Here is a 17,468-nt window from a genome sequence, read left to right as displayed (position 1 = left end):
TTTTTTCTCCTTTCATTCCTCAGAGGGGAAACTGAACCTCAGAGACATGGAGGGGCCAAGAACGCCAGCCCACCTGGTCTGGTGCCTAAAACCTCCCTGACCACTAATGGCCGCTTATGGGTGCTCCTTGTCCCCAGCTGGTGCCAGCGTGAAGCCTGACACGCAGCAGGCATCCTGGGATGTTTGCTGACTATCAGAAGGTCTGTGTTTACCTTCTGGCTTCTTCTCAGGGGGCCTTTGTCTCTGAGACTCCAGCAAAGCGACCATAATGAAAACAACATCACTAGCGGGGCTGGCACCACAGAAAAGAAATCTCGCTGGGCGACCTGACCCTGAATCTGAGTGGGGTCCTGGTTCCCAGAAATGCGGGACCTGAAGAATAAGCGAAGCACAGGCACAGGGACAGACCAGCCCCTGGAAGGCCTCTGAGAACAAAGCCCTGGCCTCTGACAAGTGAAATGCAGGAGAAACCAATTGCTTTCACACAAACGAGCAAAGTGGAGGAGAAACCCCTTTACAACAGTGGAAAATAAATGCCTAGGCATCAACTTATCAAGAAATACATAAAGCCTCTATTGCAAAAAGAGGGGAACTGAGGCTGTTTTTTGGTTTTGTTTTCTTTGTTTCGATTACAAGAGACTTAAGAGACTTGCAGGCACAGCCATTGTGGATCTTATGTGGATACTGATTCAAACAAATCAACCACAATAAAAATTTTCTGGAGATAATTAGGGACATCTAAGCATGGACTGGTATTTAAGAATTCCTGTTAAATTGGTCATGTGGAATAAGAGCTGTGCAAAAGGGACTTTATCAGTGGGAGCCGCAGAGAGACACTCGTGGGTGTGACGGTGTGATATCGGATTTTAGGCTGGAACTTCTCCAACTCCAAGTGCACGGGAATCTGAGATCTTGTTAAAATGCAGGGTTCAGAACTCTGCATTTCTAACAAGCCTTAGGTGATGTCTACACTGCTGGTCCTCTGACCATACTGAGTACCAAGGGTTTATAAAAACTTCAGCCGAACGGTCATGTTCAGTTTCATCGATTTGTGAAAACTGGGATCTTGTCTTTTTAGATGTCAAAAAACCCACACCCTGTCCCCCCCACGAAAAAAAAAACCAAAAAAGCTAGAGGCAAAGAGATAAAACAAAATAGTAAATACAGATGGCTGATGAATTCGAGTGCTGGGTATGAAGTTAGAGGTACAACTTTCTTATTTTATGTATGCTTGAAATTTTCTATAGTAAAAAAAAATTATTTTAATAGTAGCTAAATATATTGAAGGCTTACGATATCCAGGCTGTGTGTCTAGGGTTGTACAGGGAGAAAGGCAGGTAATGGGGGCCTCTGAGGGTCCTGATTCTCTGCAAATCCCCCGCCTGGAAAGGGCCGGGCAGTAGCTTCCCCTTGAGTCTCTGGGAACAGGTATCTATGCTGCCACCCAGCCCAAGCTCGGGGCCCTGCAGCAGCCCCAGGCCTCACCATGGTGAAGTAGGCAGCAGCCTGCTCCAGCAGCCCCACCAGACCCAGCTCTGTGAAGTGCTTCCCAGAGCAGAAGCCCTCCTCGTCAGGCGACAGGATGTCATCAGAGATGGCGGACTCTTCCAGCACATTGGATGAGATATTCTGGGACGGGAGGTGGTGTCAGAACCTGGTCCCTTGCCCCGCACATCCCCCTCACCCCGAAACCCACCACCCCTCTGGCCATTCACCTGGAAGGAAACGCAGCCCACAGGCAGGTGGCGGCTGTCCTCCAGCAGGGCGAGGTACTCGGCCACCAGGGCAGCCGCGTGCACCATGCACTGTGCGGCCTCTGCATGGTTGCCCAGCTCTCCATGCTTCCCTGCCATGTTCTGCAGCCACGTCAGCCGCAGGTCCGGGGAGCCCTGGTAACCCCGGGCAATCCTGGTGCCCAGGTGAGGGGGGATGTGAGAAGGAAGGGAACCCACCTTGCCCACCCTTCACCCCACGCATCTGCTCCACTGACCAGCCAATCTCCTCACCTATACCCCATTCACCTGTCCATCGTTATCTATCCCCTCACCTGCCTGTCTCTTCACCTGTCCCTTCTCCTGTCTCACCTGTCCATCCACTCACCTGTACTCCATTCACCAGTCCAGTCTCTCATCTGTTTCCTCACCTGTCCTACCTTCCATTCTTTCACCTGTTTCACCTGTTCATCTCCTTAGCCATCCCCCATGGCAAGTGGCAGCTGTCTTCAAGCCTGTCTATCCCTTCACCGGGCTCCTCACCTACCCATCCCCTTGGCCACTCTCCCACCTGTTCATCACCTTACTTGTCTCCTCATCTATTGTTCCACTCATTTTCTCACTTATCCTTCTACCTGTCTCTCACTGACCAGCAAATCTCCTCACCTGTACCACATTTACCTGTCTCCTCACCTGTCCAGTCTGTCACCTATTCCCCTGCCTGTCCGACCTCTCACCTGTCTTCCCATTTGCTTGTTCATCATCTCCCTTCTTCCTCTATTCACCTATCTCCTCTCTTACCCAACCCCTCACCTATACATCCTTTCACAACCTCCAAAACTGTCATTCTATTACTTGTCCTGCTCATCCGTTTTTACCTGTGGAACCGTGAGCCATGCCCTACTCACCAATCCCCTTGCACATGCACCATTTCGCATGTCTACCCAGGCCCATCCCTCCCATTGGCTAACTTCCCTATCTGCAACACCTGTCCCTCCATCTCCCACTCCCCAATTTCTTATTAAAACCCCTCACCTACAAATCACTTATTGCCCTGATCCATCACCCCTTCACCCATTGTTAGCACCTCACCTGTCTCTCCTACCTGACTCCTCTCTTATCTTTGTTCTGTAGGTTCATCTAGCATGTTATCACCTTACCTGGACTCTCACCTGTCTGTTCACTCACCTGATTATCTTCATCAGTCTGCTCTCCCGGCCCTTCTTCATCTGTCCTTCCTTGCTTGTCCTTCTTATCACCTGTATTCTCACCTGCTCCCTCCTTACCTTCTCATATATCTACCCATCTGTCCCCTCACCTGTCTGGGTGCAAGTGGCTAAAGGTCCCCCCTAGCCCTCCTCACCTGTACATGAGGTCAATGAGCATCTCAGGGTCCTCCTGATGCTCTTTCATCTTCACCGTGTCCGTCAGGATCATATGCAGGTTGAACATCAGGTCCTGGACCTGGAGTGGGGCAGTGGCCCTCATTGGGAAGTGACAGGGCAGAGGCGGTGGGGTCAGGGGTCGAGCAGGACAGGGCAAAGACCCCTTGCTTGCCGAAGGTGGGGCAGGGGCCTGGTGGGGTCACCTGCTCCGCAAAAGTGGTGTCCCGCAGCCCCACGTCCTCCTCGGCATAGGTGAGGATGGTCTTGAGCGACCGTCGCAGGTGCTCTTCACTGAAGTTCTGCGTTGTCCCCACCAAGGACGACAGCGACATGGTCACTTGCATCTTCACGCGGGCAAAGTTCTGCAGGGGCAGGGAGGGAGAGCACGCCTGCGGCCTCGAAACCTCACACCGAGGGCTTGCTCAAACTGCTGACTTCGCCTCTCTCCCCACCCACCCTCGGTCCACCAAACCCCTGGAAGCCTGCCCCTCCTCACGTTGCCGATCTCGAAATTCTGGCGCATGAGGAGGTAGAGCGAGGCGCTGGCGTGCGTGCGGATGGCGGCGATGCGGCTGCCGCAGTGTCGCAGGAGCCTCAGGCAGAGGTCGGCACAGAGCTCCGTGTCCTCTTCGAATAGCAGCTCTGGGAACTGCCCCCGGGGCGGAGACAAACACTCGTCAGCCCCTCCCCACGCTGGATCAGAAGGTCCCCCGTGGGAACTTGGGCAGGTACACCTGTCTGTGTCCTCTCCTTTGGCCACGCATAGTGGGCTTTGGAGTGAGACCGTGTTAAGCCCTTGCTGTGTGACACTGGGTGAGTGACTCTGCCACTTTGATCCTCAGTTCTCTCTGTAAACTGACTAAGGAGCGTCTGCCTCATGGAGTTGCTGAGAACACGAACCCTAAGAGCTGTCGCTGCCGAATGATGCTCACCTTGGACACCAGGGCCCGCTGTGTGGCCAGGCCATGCTGCAAGAAGAGGGCACTCTGGGCACTGCCCAGACTGTACAACACGACCTTGAGCACCGCACCCAGGACGCTCTCCCGGGCCTCCGACAGCATCACTGTCTGGGGACCAGAAATCCAGCTGTTAGGGACGGGGGTGGTTGTGGGGTCAGGGAAGGAGGGAGACTCTGGAGTCAGGGATCACAAGGCGCGGGTGGCATCAGGTCAGGGAGATGCTGGATTGAGCCACACCTGCACGATGATCTCCAGTGTGTCCAGAACCACCAGGCTCGCCTCAGTTGCCAGGTTCCCGTCCACCAAGGCCTCATGTTCTATTTCATCCTTGGTCCTGAAAGGGAGAGGAGGGGCTTGGGGAACCTCTCAGAGCCAGACCGCACCCCCAGCTGAGCTCTCCCCATCCCTCAGCTGCCCGTGGGGCACTGGTTCTCTGGAACTGGTCTGACCCCAGGGAACCACTTCCGGCCCACACCCACTTGTCCACACGGTCTGAGGTTTGTCTCCAGTGCGTGATGCTCTTCCGCCAGCGCACGTTCTCCTGGTTCCCAAACGGGCTCCTTTCTGAGACGCAGAGGCGCGTGTTCACAGATGGGCAAAAATATAAGGACACGTGAACATGACAAGGGCACAGGCACAAAGATGCACAGGTAGGATAACCTGCGAGAACACTGGCTGATGAGGACGCTCACTGAGCGGATTCACACAGTTAGACGTGAACGACGTGTGAGAATGGCTAGAACAGACACCTGTGTGTGTGGGGATGACGCATGGACTTCTCTCTGGGACAAGTGAGCTGGACAGAGCGGTAGGGATGGGCCGTCTTGGGGCCCTTTGGACACAGGGTGGGAGCAGCTGGTGGGGACGTGTGTCGGGTACATCTCTCACCACGGCTCCGCCGCACCATCTCCTGTCGTGCTCCGATGGTGCCCAAAATGGCTTCTTCCAGTCGAGCTTTCATGTCCAGTGACTTCTTGAACGTGAGGCTGTTGATGCGCTCAAAGGCCTTTTTCCCCTGGGAGGGCAGAGACTGGGTTGCAGATTGACTCTGCCCGTTTTTGTGGAACCTGGGCTAATCTGGTCCTGCTTCGTCTGGCCCTTTCTCACCTCTGGGACCCTGTGCTTAAAGACACAGCTCTCCTCTTTACTGCAAACTCTTGGCATCTTCCAAATTCTATTCATGAACATAAGTCTCCCTTTTGCTTTGGCTCAGCACAGAAACGGTCCACCCCTTTACCCTTGGGAACTGGCATACAAGGACAGTCCACTCCTTCAGGCTCAGCCCACAGCCCCGAGGACCCTGTATGCATACTTAGCCTGCCTCCTTCACCCCAGGCCCCTGCCCGTCCACCCCGAACCTTGTACTCGAAGGCGGCCAGGCAGAGGTACAGCAAGTCCAAGAGACGACCCAGCTGAGGGAGAGACAGGTCGGCAGCCCAGTGCTGCAGGAGGGCTGGCTCTGCATTCTTCAGTACCCACAGCACACATACCAGCAGGGTCCGACTGGACTCGGCAGAGAGGGGACAGCCTGAGCGAGAACCCTGGGGCCAGAGAGAGGATAGGGCGCTCAAAAGGGAGAGTCGATTTCCATTTTCTCCATGTAAGATTTGTATTTCATTACGTAATCTCTATTCCCAGGTTGGATAGTGTCTCTGAGGACCAGCTCATACTCACTGTCGCTCCGCCCTGGGAGATGCTGGCTCGGGAGCCAGGGGCCAGGGGGCCACCAGCGATGGCCATGGCCACTGAGGGGTTGATGGTGCCTCCAGTGTCCCCTTCCCCTTCTGTGTCTGAGTCGAGCATCGAGGCCAGTCTTGACCGTTGACCTGGACCCTCTGAGGGGAGGGGAGGGGGAAAAATAATGAGCACTAGGTAAGTGCTGCCCCTCTATCTCAAATTTCAGCTCACAGGTCACCTCATGGAAGCCTTCCCTGATACCAACCCCCAAACCAGGGTGGAGCCTCCAGTAATCCATTCCCAGGGCTCATTTTGTACTTGTGATTAGATACATCCACAAAGGCCTGGACTATTTCTGCCCTGGCCACTGCTATGTGCTCCACACTTAGAACATGGCCTTAGCCCATGGGAGTAGTAATTGTAAAGATGACGATGGTGATGACAATGACGACGGCAATAATGTATGCTGCTGCTGTTATTATAGCATCGATTGGCACTTACATAGCATCTGCTGTGTGCCAGGTGCTATTCTACCTCTAAAAATATTAACACTTAACCTTCAAAACAACCATATCAGATAAATACTTTAATCACCTCTACTTTATAGATGAGGCAACTGAGGCACAGAGAGGTTGAGTTACTCGCCTGGGGTCACGCAGCAGGTAGGTCAATGGTAAAGTTAGGATTTTAACTTAAAAATCTGGTTCTAAATCTATGATCTTAAAAGAGTATCCCTCCCCTCCCAAAAAAAGTCTCAACAGAGAGGGGAGTAGCCAACAAACACAAAACAGGTCTCATACTAGAGATTCTTGAAACAAAAGGTCATCTGAGTCTACCCATAGCTCCAGCCCAGCCTAACCAAGTTCAATGTCTCACTTGACTGAGGTGAATGGCAACTTATCCCATCTGCTCAGGAGAGGGAAAGAAGAACCCTCAATAGGAAAAGATGATATTGCTTCAGTCTGGATGGTTCTTTTACATATGATGTCCAAATACAATAAAAAGTTAAAAGACATGTAAAGAGGCAGGAAAATATGATTGATAAGAGAGAAAAATAGACAACAGACTCAGGTAATAATAAATTGCCAAAAGTTAGCACTCAAAGGCTTTAAAAGAAAAAGCACTGGAAAAGGTAGGTCAAAATGAGTAAAAAGGAGAATTTCGACAGAGAATTGAAATCTACACACAAAAAAATCAAATAGAAGTTCTCCAACTGAAAAATATAACATCTGAAATTCAGAACTCAGTGGATGGCATTAACAGAAGACTGGACACAGCACAAGAGAGAAGTAGTGAACTCAAAGACAGGCGAACAGGAAATTTCCAAGTGAAGCACAGAGAGAAAAAGGAATGGAAAACAGAGCAAAGCGCAGCAGGCGTGTGTGACATGACCAAAAGGTCTAACGCAAGTATAACTGGAATGCCAGAAGGACAGAAGCAAGGAGACGAGGCAGGAAAAAACTTCCAAGCTAACAACCGAGTAACTCCTCCAAATGATGAAGGGGATCAACACGGGAATCCCGTCTGTGCTTCCAACCACTCTGTGTATCCTTCAGCAGTGCTAATGAATGTGCATGAATCAACTGACCGCTCGCCCCGATGTTCCCAATCTTCCCTCCTCACCTACCCTCTTCTCAGAGGATGTTATAATATCTCATTTACTGTGGACTGACAATATCCCAGTGCTATAACTCCCTATATTTTCACTTAACTATAGTAAATTGTTGGTGCTACCACTGTCCCCATTTTACAGGTGAGAAAGCTGAGGCTCAGAGAGGTTAACGGCTCACCTGGGGCCCAGCACCAGCACTCGAATCCAATCTATTGACCCTAATGCCATGTTTTGCTCCTAAGTGTGCTCTCCTACCTTTCCTGACCTGAGCTTTGTGTGTCAATCAAGCCCCTGGATTGCATGACCCCATCCTGTCCTGGCCTGCTTACCAGCAAAGTCATGTAGCCGTGGCAGTGTGTCCCGGGCGAGCGACAGCAGTGGTAGGTACAGCTCAGCCACGTGGGCCTTCACGGTGGCCTCGGCGTAGCGGGGGTCAGCATCGTGGCCACAGAGCAGGCTGTGGACAGCACCGATGGCTTTCTTGTGCAGCAGGGATGCCCTGTGGGGCAGTGAGGTGCTCAGGATCGAGTGGATGCTGCACCTGGACCTTTCCACTCTCTGGGGCCGGACAGGGCCTGTGCTCACCCCTCAGCCTCAGGTTCCAGGGCCAGCGCCAGTTCTGTCAGCAGGAGCCCAGCCAGGAAGTGCTGCTGCCGGAACGGCCCGCTCAGCTCAAACATGCTGGTCACCTTGGGGTCTGGGGCCTGGCTGGAGAAGGTGGAGCTCTGCAGAGGGTTGGGGTTAGGGAAAAGCAGGGATGGCAGGGGTCAAGGGTCAGAAGCGAGAGACTGGGATTAACTCATCTGGAGATGACAGCATGGAGTAAAGGTCAGAAGCAGGACACTGGGTTTAACCTATCTGTGAGGTGACATGGGCTCAAAAGTCAGAGGTCTGAGAAACAGCCGATGGAAGGCAGGTGTAGGAGTTAAGACTTAGCGGTGAGAAATCAGAAGCTGGTTCTCCCGGTAAACTGCTGACCATGAGGGGTTAGAGGTGATGGGTCAGAGCAAGGGGGTCAGTCCCCCTGGACAATGGCCCACTGTGGAATGGACAGATAGGTTTAAGGTCATAGGTCAAAGGGAGGAACCAGAAGTGAGGCCAGCCCACCTGGGAGGTGGTGGAGGATACGGAGGGTGAGGGTGAGGCTGGGGGCGACAGGGGACAACAGGGGAGGTTGAGGGTCACGTAGTGCTCGTGGCTGCACAGGATGCGGGTGAAATCCATTCTCAGGGTCAGCAGCACCGCTGGGTTGGGGGCCGACTGCAGCCGTGTGGCCACCTGTGGGGGAGGGGGGTCAGCAGGCAACAGTCATAGTCTCTCTGCCTGCCACACCCAACACCCCACCATGTCACCCGCAGATGCACTGTTCCCATAGTGCCCACCCCTACCTGCTTGTAGTGGGCCCGGACCAGGCTGAAGACGAAGCCGCGGTCCACCAGGGACAGCAGGTCACTGAGGAAGAAGGCCAGGCTGGCATTGAGGCGCTCGGCCAGCTCCGCGTCCTGGGGACACAGGGCCTGTCAGCCCATACCCACACACCCCATCAAACTTCAGTCCCCACACAGGGCCTAGCTCTTGTCAAGGCCACTAGCGACTTCCAGGAGCCTTGTCACTGCCCCAGAGCCCGGGGTCTTCTACACAAACCTTCATCTCCGTGCTCCAGCCACTCCCAGCTTTCCTGGTTGCCCTCCGTCCTCCCTGTGACTCTCCCCTCCCTTCCTCACGCTCACTTGTCTATACCCCTCAGGGCACCTTACAGCACACGGGTTTCTTTTCTCTTTTACAAGATTTCAATAACACAGATGGCAAAGACTGGCAGCTAACTCCCACCTGGATCCTTTCTCACCGGCTCTGAGGGTATCAGAGTTCAAAGCTGGGTAATGACTACATTTCCCAGGCCCCTTTGCAGCTGAGAATAACCACGTGATCACGTTCTGGCCAATGGGATTTGAACAGAAGTAATGTGGTCACTTAAATGGAAGGAGCAGGTCTTGTTCCCAACACCTACCACACCTAATGTGCCAGGCACTGTGGTAAACCTCGATTGCCAGGCCCACACCATGGAGCCCCCGACAGCCCGCTCATGCTCAGAAATAAACTGTAGTCACATTTAAATCACTTGTGATTGAGTAAATCAACCTCAGCTGTAACAGATAAGCCTCCCGCAATCATTTAACGAGCATGTACCGAGCATCTACTATGTGCCAAGCCCTGTGAACGAGACAGAGGTGGTCCCTGATGCTTGTACAGCTCAGTCCCGTGTAGCAATAAACAAAAGGATTCCAGAAACTGTGTTTCGACGACAACTGAATAGGGCGCTGTTTTGAGAGAAGCTGGAAAGACGGGGAGAAAGGTATTCCAAGCAGAAAGAACAGTAAGGCAAAGGCCCTGAGGCAGGATGTGCCCAGCAAGTGTGAGGAACAGCAAGGAGGCTGCTATGACTTCAAGGGCCAGCTGGTGCTTGTTCCGCCCTCATGCTCTCGTGAGCCATTCTGTGGCTTTCCAAGTCAACCTTAGTGGCCCTCAGAGTCCTGCAACCCAAAGAAACAAAATACAAAGCCTGCCTGGGCACTGAGTCCACAGGAAGACAGAGACAGGGTTTGCCTTGTGCACGGAGACTGATACAGTCAGTGCTTGATGATTGTCAAGGAATAAAATCGCTGTGGCCCGTCACTGATGCCCCACTAGCAGCTATGATAATGGTGCTCCTCGAGGGTTTTGGTTTTCCTTGAAATCCTTTCTCAGGGTGGTTTCCTCGCAATCTGGGCCGGCCCCTGGGAATGTTAGCCCCTGGGGAGGCTCCAGAGGAACAAAGTTGAGACCTTTGAGACCAGCCCAGAGGTTGCAGAGGATTGCACAATGGCTGACTTGGACAGACTGGTGTTTCAAAAATCTGTAAAGTTCCTGTTAAATCTAGAAGTCTCATTCCACTTTAAAAATCAGACATTCTGGCCATAGCTAACAGGGACATGCCCTTTGGTCCTCTAGAAGCCCCACTCTCCCAACTGAAGCTGATGGTGAGGATGTGGGCTCTGGAGCTGATGGCTTGGGTTCAAATCCCCATTCTGCCCCTTCTCAGGTGTGTGGTATCAGGTTGTTAGTCATTCTCTGCCTCAGTTTCTCCGTCACTAAAATGAAGATAATACAAACTTCATGGGGTTGTTGATTTAATGTGATCCACCTAACGTGTTTGGATACACAGTAAACACTCAATAAAACGCTCAACATTATTACTATTATAATTATTATTTCCTGTCCAACTCCGGTGGGCATTGAAATGAGTGATCCAGGGCCTGGACGTGACAGTCTCTTTATTGAGCACTTACTGTATGCTGACACTGTGGCAAGGACTGATGGATCTGTCCTGTCACTTCCTCACCAACTGTCATTCCTGCTTTGCTCCTTCCATTCCAGTCATATTCGTCACTAACATCCCAGGTGTGGTCCTGCCTCAGGGCCTTTGCCCTTGCCATGTCCCCTGCCTGAAATGCTCTTGCCTCAGACATTGTATAGCTTTCTCATCTCTTTCAAGTTTCCCCCTAAAAGTCAGCTCCATAAGGGCAAGGATTTGGGTCTGTTTTGTTCACTGCTGTGTCTCTAGCGCCCAGCACAGGGCTGTACACACAGGAGGTGCTCAAGAAATAGATGCTAAATAAACAGACCCATCCAGGAAACAGGATTCCTGGTCTCGCAGCCAGGAAGCACTGGGCAGGACTGGCGCCTCCACCTGGCTGGTTCTATGTCCTGCCTCAAGCCCCATACCCATTGAGGCCCCAAGCCCATTGAGGCCCTTCCCCCTTCACCTTGTGTACCCGGGTGATGACTTCCAGGCCCACAGAGCCCACCAGAGCTGCTATGTCATCCAGGAAGCGCCCAGGGAAGCGTAGCTTGCGGGGCGTGTCCAGCCGCTGGCCCAGAATCAGGTGCAACGCCATGCTTTTCACCTGGGGTGGGGGTGAAAGCCGGGGCAGGGCTTGAAGGGCTGTAAGTGATACTTTACCAGCAAGGGAGGTGGGCTAAAGGCAGCATAAGGGGTTCTGGGTGGGGCTTTAGCCCCACAATTCTGAGCTGAGGGCAAGGCCTGAGAAGCTGTGGGCGAGACTTGCAGACTGTAGATGGGGCTTGAAGCCATGGGCAGAGAGTACATGGGTCCCAGAGAGTATAAGGGGTGAAAGGCTGAAGGCGTATAGAAGAGCTGGAGCCAGTCTCCTGGGGCAAAGTCTGTTGATAGGATGTGGCTTGAGAGAGACCAGGGTGGGACTTGAAGGCCCACCAGATGGGGTGGGGCTTGTAGTCAGGAGGGGTCTTTCAAGGTACCTCTTGAAGAATTTGGGGGGTATCTTAAGTGTGACAACAGGGGCTTCCCTCTCTCTCTGAGGATATCTTTTGGGAGGGGTCTCCTCACTAGTTAGGGGTGTCTCCAATCTCATAGGGAAGGTAGGGGGGGTCTTCTCTCTATAGAGGAGGTTTCAGATAATTTTCAGGGGCCTCTCTCTGGGGAGAGATCCCTTTAAGCATCTCTTATCTCTGTGTGGAGGTCTCAGGGCCATTTCTCAGGGGACTCCTCTCCTCAAGGAGAGAGCCTCCCCTGGGGGCCTCCTGTTTTCAGGCAGGGAGGAGGGCACCTCACCATGAGTTGGAAGAAGAACCAGGCATGCTGCAGGACGGCCTCACGCACGGTGCTGCCACTGACCACCCACTGCAAAGCCAGCTCCTCGTGAAGCAGCTGGAGGCAGGGACAGGGGTCACAAAGAGCAGAGGAGCCTGTCCCCAACCCCGTCTGGAGGGCGTGACGGCAGAGGATGCAGCTGGAGGGCTTGGGGTTAGAGCAGTGAGAAGCCATGCAGGGGAGAGGGGGCAGAAGGAGTCACTGTGCCCTCTCCCTGGGCTCGCCAGACCCTGCTGGGCTCAGGGGATGGGAGCTCTGGACCCCTTTGCTGGGACCGGGCCAAAACTACATCACCCACCCTCTGCCTCCCACTACCTTCTGCACAGTGGGTCTCGGCTGGGTGGCTGGTGGGGCCGAGGAGGAGCTCTCGAGGTAGGAAGAGGTTCGGCTAGAGCTGCGGTCGATGGCCTATGATGGGATGCGATGAAGAGGGTGGGATGGCGAGCGGGGGTTAGTGTGGGCGCAGGGAAGAGACGGTTGGCATGGATGGAGGAAAGACGTGTCTGTGTGGATGGGCAGTGGAGGCATGGATGGAGAAGGAAGGAGTGTGATGGAAGAGATGAGGATAGCAAGGAAGACATAGTAAGGAGGTGACAAGCAGAGTGAACAGAACAGGCGAGAATGTGGACCAGAGCCCGCTGGCAGAGTGCAGAGACGAGTGCGGATGGAGCAGGACCTGGCAGGGACACAGGTGAGAACGGAGAGGGGAGTGTCGGTGGAGAAGGTGAAATCGGTGTAGACAGTGAAGTGAAAGTGCGGTCACAGGGGGTAAGAGCGAGTGTGGACGAGGGTGGAGTGAGAGTCAGTGAGTTCAGAGTTGGACAGGGGAGGAAGAGGGCACAGATGTAGACAACGGAGACTACAGACGGAGGGAGTTAAAGTGAAGACAGAGAAAGAGGAAGAAATACAGGACAGAAGAGGTGAGATGGTGATGAGAGGCAGTGGGAGCGGCCGAGAGAGCCCGGGTTCCAGGCCTAGCCTCGTTCCAGCCTTTCTTGGGACCTCACTGGACCTCAGTGTCCCCATCTGTGAAATGGGGGCTCAAGCTCTACTCTCCCTTCCTCCTTTGCTGGTCAAGTGAGGCTGCTGACAGGGAGAGGAGGTCCCATGAGGGAGGTAGCCCAGCCCTGGGACCTGCCCAGGCTTCTGCTTCGGCACTGGAGGGCCCCACAGCACCCACGGTCCGTCCCAGCCACATGCCCTGGCCCCTCAGCAGGCACCAGATGGGCCATCTGCTGCAAAAGCCAGCCTCAGTGCCACCTCCTACCGGGCATGCCCACCCTCTTGCCACCTTGTCACATACTGTGTGATCTTCAAGGCCTAGCTGACATCTCAGAGACCTGAGAGCACTGGTGGGAGTCCCGTTAAAAATGTGAGGGGGCTGGCAGGACCCATGAACCCAGATTTCCAACCATACGGGAGAAGTCTGTCCACAGTCCCCCTGCTTGTGCCACTTATAGTCCCCTGGTCCGCCATGCAGTTCAGGTCACCCTGGTGGTGGGCACAGACCTGAAATTGGGCCTGGGGCCAAGTACGCATGGAAAACAGTCCCCATGGCTTTCTGGCTTCATCTTACCCTTCAGGTCCCAGCAAAAATGTCATCTCTGGAGAGGCCTCCAGACCACCCCAGAGAGAGGCTGGTAGCCCCATTTCTGTTAGTTTCCTTTCAAGCATTTTCACTCTGTACACTCCTACACTGTTGCATTTGTTTGACTGGTGTCTATCTCAACAGCTCAGGGGTAAGGCTGGGCCAAGGATCTATCCCACCAACAGCATCCCGCCTACAATGCCCGAACTCCCTCCCAGGCTCGGGACTGCTGCACTGAGCACTTCACTTCAAATCTTTACTACATCTGAAAATTCAGAGCCTGGGGTGCAGGGTGAGCCAGGACTAGTGGAGCCAGGACTCAAACCCAGGTCTATCTGAAAGCAAAGCCTCTCCCCATACCAAGTGCCTAGGAAAGGGTAAAATAAAGGGAGCTGCCTACAGGGGTTCCTCTTTGCCTGGAACAGGATAGGGGAGCCCAGAGGTTCAATTCTGTCCCCATGGCACCATTCAGGTTGCTATATCAAAGGGACAATTGAGAGTCTCCTAAATAGAGTGGATTAAAGGGAGAGAAATAGGCCATGCAGGGCAGTGAGGTTATAATGGCCAGAACGGCATCTCATTTCCATGCTATTTACATACTACCCCTGTCCCTTCGGTCTCTGCCTGAGACTGTGGTCCATGTGGCAGTAGATCAGTTAAGATGATCCTCTGATACCTACCACACCGACACCGACTTTATAGACCCAAACAAAGGCAGAAAGGGTCTACTGCCTCCTTCAGGCAGCCCCCCTAGGTTAGTAGGCTGCAGCCAGGGAGGTAAGAAGAGCTCATTCTGAGGGTGGGGGAGTCACACGCATGCAGGGGCAGGGAGGGAGGGAGGGCACCTGTCTGGGGTCGGCCCCACAATAAGGGGGTGCCCGTCTCAGCACAGCCTTGCTGCCTCCTGGAGCATAGGCAGAATTCACCCAGGAGTGTGAACGGTCAATACCCTGGAGATACACGAGCAAGTGGTAGAATCCACAGGCAGACGGCAGAGAAACCAGAATGAAACAGCAAAGGTGAGCACTGCCCTGGACCATGTGTGTGCCCACATGGGTACCCATACTCAACCTGGGAAAATGGATGTGCACATACGTGAATGGGATACACATGAACATGCCTCCTGCGTACGTATGTGCATGCGGTGCAAGAGTATATGCACCTGTGTTCGAGTGTGCACGGGATACACACGTATCTGCACCTGTGCGTGGACATGTATATGCATCTGCTGCACTGTATACGCACTGCTCTTTTTTTCAACCAGGCCAACCTCCAGCCACCCATTCTTGGGTTGGCCCCAGAGTATGGAGCCCAGTGCACACCTGTCACAGCTTCCGACTTGTGACAGCCACAGCCCAGCCCTGCCATTAAAAGTCAGCCCCATGTCCATGCTGTTGTTTGTTGCTGTTTCCTGTCCTCTGTCAACACTGGGATCCTCTAACTACCCACTTGGCATCCATGGCCACTGAGACTGCAAATTCCAAGGCCCCCCCTCACCCTACCTTGCTGGCCAGGATGCGGGAGACCTCATCATCCACAGAGCCAGGGGCCACGGCCAGGTCGGGGTTGCTGCTGCTGATGCTCTTAGAGCGAGCCAGGTAGAGGCTTGCAGGGCGGCCGGGCCCACGGGCCAGCGTGGCAGGCTGCACTGTCACCGGAGGCGCCCCTGAGCAAGGAGGAAATATGGTTAGCCACCCACCTACCCGCCCCGATGACCCGCCCTTCCAGTGGGCTGCCCTTGGCGAAGTTACTTTCTTTTTCTCAGCCTCCAGGTTCCTCACCTGTAAAATGAGTGTGAGAATGGCTGCTGCCTCATAGTAATTTTGAGGAGACTGAAATACACTGAGAACAGTGCTTGGTACATAGTAAGTGCCCAAAGGGGTTAGTGGTTATTAATTATTTAGCAAATGAGAAAAAAACAACTTAAAATTGAGTACTCGCAGCGCCAAGTATTTTGCAGATTGTTGTCATTTACTATTACCAGCATGCCCAGGAGGGGGCGCTATTATCATCACCGGTTTACAAATGAGAAAAGAGGCGCAGAGAGGTGAAATCAGTTGGCCAGGATCACAGACAGAGCTTGTAGGAGGCAGGGGTAGGAATCAAACCCAGGCAACCCCGCCTGAGTCCCTGCTTGCTGACTGGCTGAAACAGCTGCCAGTCAAGTCTACAATGACCCACCAAGGATAGGGCAAAAAGTTATCTCTTACAAGTTGCTTAAACCAACTGAGGCTACATGTGGCCTCAGAACCTTTGCATATGCTGCTCCCTTTGTTTAGGATGCTCTCCTCCCAGATATTTCCTGTCCCCTGGAGTCTCCCCGCAACACTCACCACCTGGGAGGCTGGGCTCAGTGCCAGGCAATCGGAAGGCATAGTACACATAGGCAGCCAGGAGTGGGCAGTGACCACGGGCATCCTGAGCAGGCTCTAAGCTCCGATGGACGAGGCTGACTACATGGGCCATTGCTTCAAAAGCTCCACGACCCAGGTTCACTGCCGGGAAGAGCAGAGGTCAAGTTCCAGGCCTCCTACCTTCCCAAGGAATAGACTTTAGGGTCCGAAGAATCATGTGGCCATCAAAGGGTCACAGAGAACCAGCTCTTGGCCCAGGGGTTTCGGGTTATTTTTCAGATAGGGAGACTGAAGCCTGAAAAATAAAAGGGCTAGAGGAGGTCACCCAAGACCAGCGGACTGAGGTGCCATTTTCCAGACAGTAAACTGAGGTCTGAGGCCGTGCCTGCTCACCAATCTGGCCGCCGATGATCGGGGGCCGTACAACCAGACGTACGAGCTTGTCCAGCACGTGGTGGGAGAAGGCTACGAGGGGCTCGGGGCTGGCAAGGCGCAGGGCAGCCAAGCTGGCCCGCAGCTCCTGCTCCACGGTGCCCTCGCTCAGCACGCCATCCTTGAGCCGGAACGGGAAAGCCCCCTCCTCCAAGACATGCACCAGGGTGAAGAACTTGTCCAGGTGTGGGTCCTGGGGACAGGAAGAACCAGGAGTGAGTGGGGAGGGGCCAGGGCCCCTGGTCCGGGAAGCTCCCAGGAGACTGAATAGGAAGCTGAGTGGGCAAGGACACTGAGGCCAGGGATCAATGAATTGACAATAAATAAGCACAAGGACGAGATATCAGACAAAGGAGGGAGAGAGGGGGAAGTGACCACAGAAATAGGAAAAAATGCAGGAGAGGAGAGACCATGCACAGGGCCAGAGCCCCAGCTGGGATGGCCACTGGCATGGCTGCCCCCACCTGAGTCAGCAGCTTCCCTGGGAGACAGGTCCAGCTGACCGAAGTCATAGCCATGGCCCAAGGCCAGGCCTTCCTGGTCAGTGGGAACTGTTGCCCAGCCCCAGGGCCCGGCTCTTGGGTTCCCATCCCACTCCCTACCTGGGGGTGCACAGAGGACACAGCTGTGAGCTCCACGCTGAATACGCCCTTATGGCCATCCACCCAGCGCATGCCCGGAAGTGCCACCTGTGGGAGAGGAAACGTGGTAGGCGCCGGCTGGCCCTCCCCTACCAGCTACCAATCGGGCTGCAGGCCCAGCCAATGCAACACTGTGGCCTGAGCATGGCCCTGCCTGGGGGAACCGCTGGGCACCATGCCTCCGACCCAGCCCAGAGACGGGAGTAGAGGGGATGGGAGGGAGCACTATGGGGTCCACTGGGCAGACTGGAAGCCGGTATGCTAACAGGGGAACAGAATGGATTCCCAGGGTGAACGGTAATTGAAGGGAGTGAATCAGGAGATAGCATAGGGGTTCGAGGCCCCAGGGGCATTAATGAACACCTCGAGGGTAAGTGGGAGGGTGACAGAGCATTCAGAGAGGGAGCGTGGCAGTGATCGACCCTAAAGGACTCCTGGG

General features: G+C 54.1%; 1 protein-coding gene across 5 annotated transcripts in view; it reads right to left on the bottom strand.

The window, feature by feature from the left end:
* DOCK6 (dedicator of cytokinesis 6) overlaps positions 1 to 17,468 on the bottom strand; it is a 39,180-nt gene that overhangs the window by 4,241 nt on the left and 17,471 nt on the right. For 2 of the 5 annotated variants that reach the window (XM_039873142.1, XM_039873146.1), the window contains 23 exons: positions 16,991 to 17,077; positions 16,350 to 16,581; positions 15,936 to 16,097; positions 15,105 to 15,268; positions 14,448 to 14,552; positions 12,330 to 12,422; positions 11,976 to 12,071; positions 11,149 to 11,289; positions 8,734 to 8,847; positions 8,453 to 8,623; positions 7,931 to 8,070; positions 7,675 to 7,844; positions 5,731 to 5,891; positions 5,415 to 5,597; positions 4,945 to 5,071; positions 4,536 to 4,620; positions 4,294 to 4,390; positions 4,030 to 4,164; positions 3,594 to 3,746; positions 3,301 to 3,459; positions 3,076 to 3,176; positions 1,716 to 1,908; positions 1,486 to 1,629 (listed from right to left, as the gene is read on the bottom strand). In XM_039873142.1, the coding sequence (XP_039729076.1) occupies positions 1,486 to 1,629; positions 1,716 to 1,908; positions 3,076 to 3,176; positions 3,301 to 3,459; positions 3,594 to 3,746; positions 4,030 to 4,164; positions 4,294 to 4,390; positions 4,536 to 4,620; positions 4,945 to 5,071; positions 5,415 to 5,597; positions 5,731 to 5,891; positions 7,675 to 7,844; positions 7,931 to 8,070; positions 8,453 to 8,623; positions 8,734 to 8,847; positions 11,149 to 11,289; positions 11,976 to 12,071; positions 12,330 to 12,422; positions 14,448 to 14,552; positions 15,105 to 15,268; positions 15,936 to 16,097; positions 16,350 to 16,581; positions 16,991 to 17,077 (3,213 nt within the window). The remainder of the gene's footprint in view (positions 1 to 1,485; positions 1,630 to 1,715; positions 1,909 to 3,075; positions 3,177 to 3,300; positions 3,460 to 3,593; positions 3,747 to 4,029; positions 4,165 to 4,293; positions 4,391 to 4,535; positions 4,621 to 4,944; positions 5,072 to 5,414; positions 5,598 to 5,730; positions 5,892 to 7,674; positions 7,845 to 7,930; positions 8,071 to 8,452; positions 8,624 to 8,733; positions 8,848 to 11,148; positions 11,290 to 11,975; positions 12,072 to 12,329; positions 12,423 to 14,447; positions 14,553 to 15,104; positions 15,269 to 15,935; positions 16,098 to 16,349; positions 16,582 to 16,990; positions 17,078 to 17,468) is intronic. The other 3 variants (XM_039873143.1, XM_039873144.1, XM_039873145.1) reach the window with 3 other exon arrangements.

Source organism: Pteropus medius, unplaced genomic scaffold (genome assembly GCF_902729225.1).
Source record: "Pteropus medius unplaced genomic scaffold, Ma_sr-lr_union100, whole genome shotgun sequence".
Lineage (NCBI taxonomy): Eukaryota > Metazoa > Chordata > Mammalia > Chiroptera > Pteropodidae > Pteropus > Pteropus medius.
Note: the sequence above shows the minus strand (reverse complement) of the source record. Positions and strands in the feature narration are given on the sequence as shown.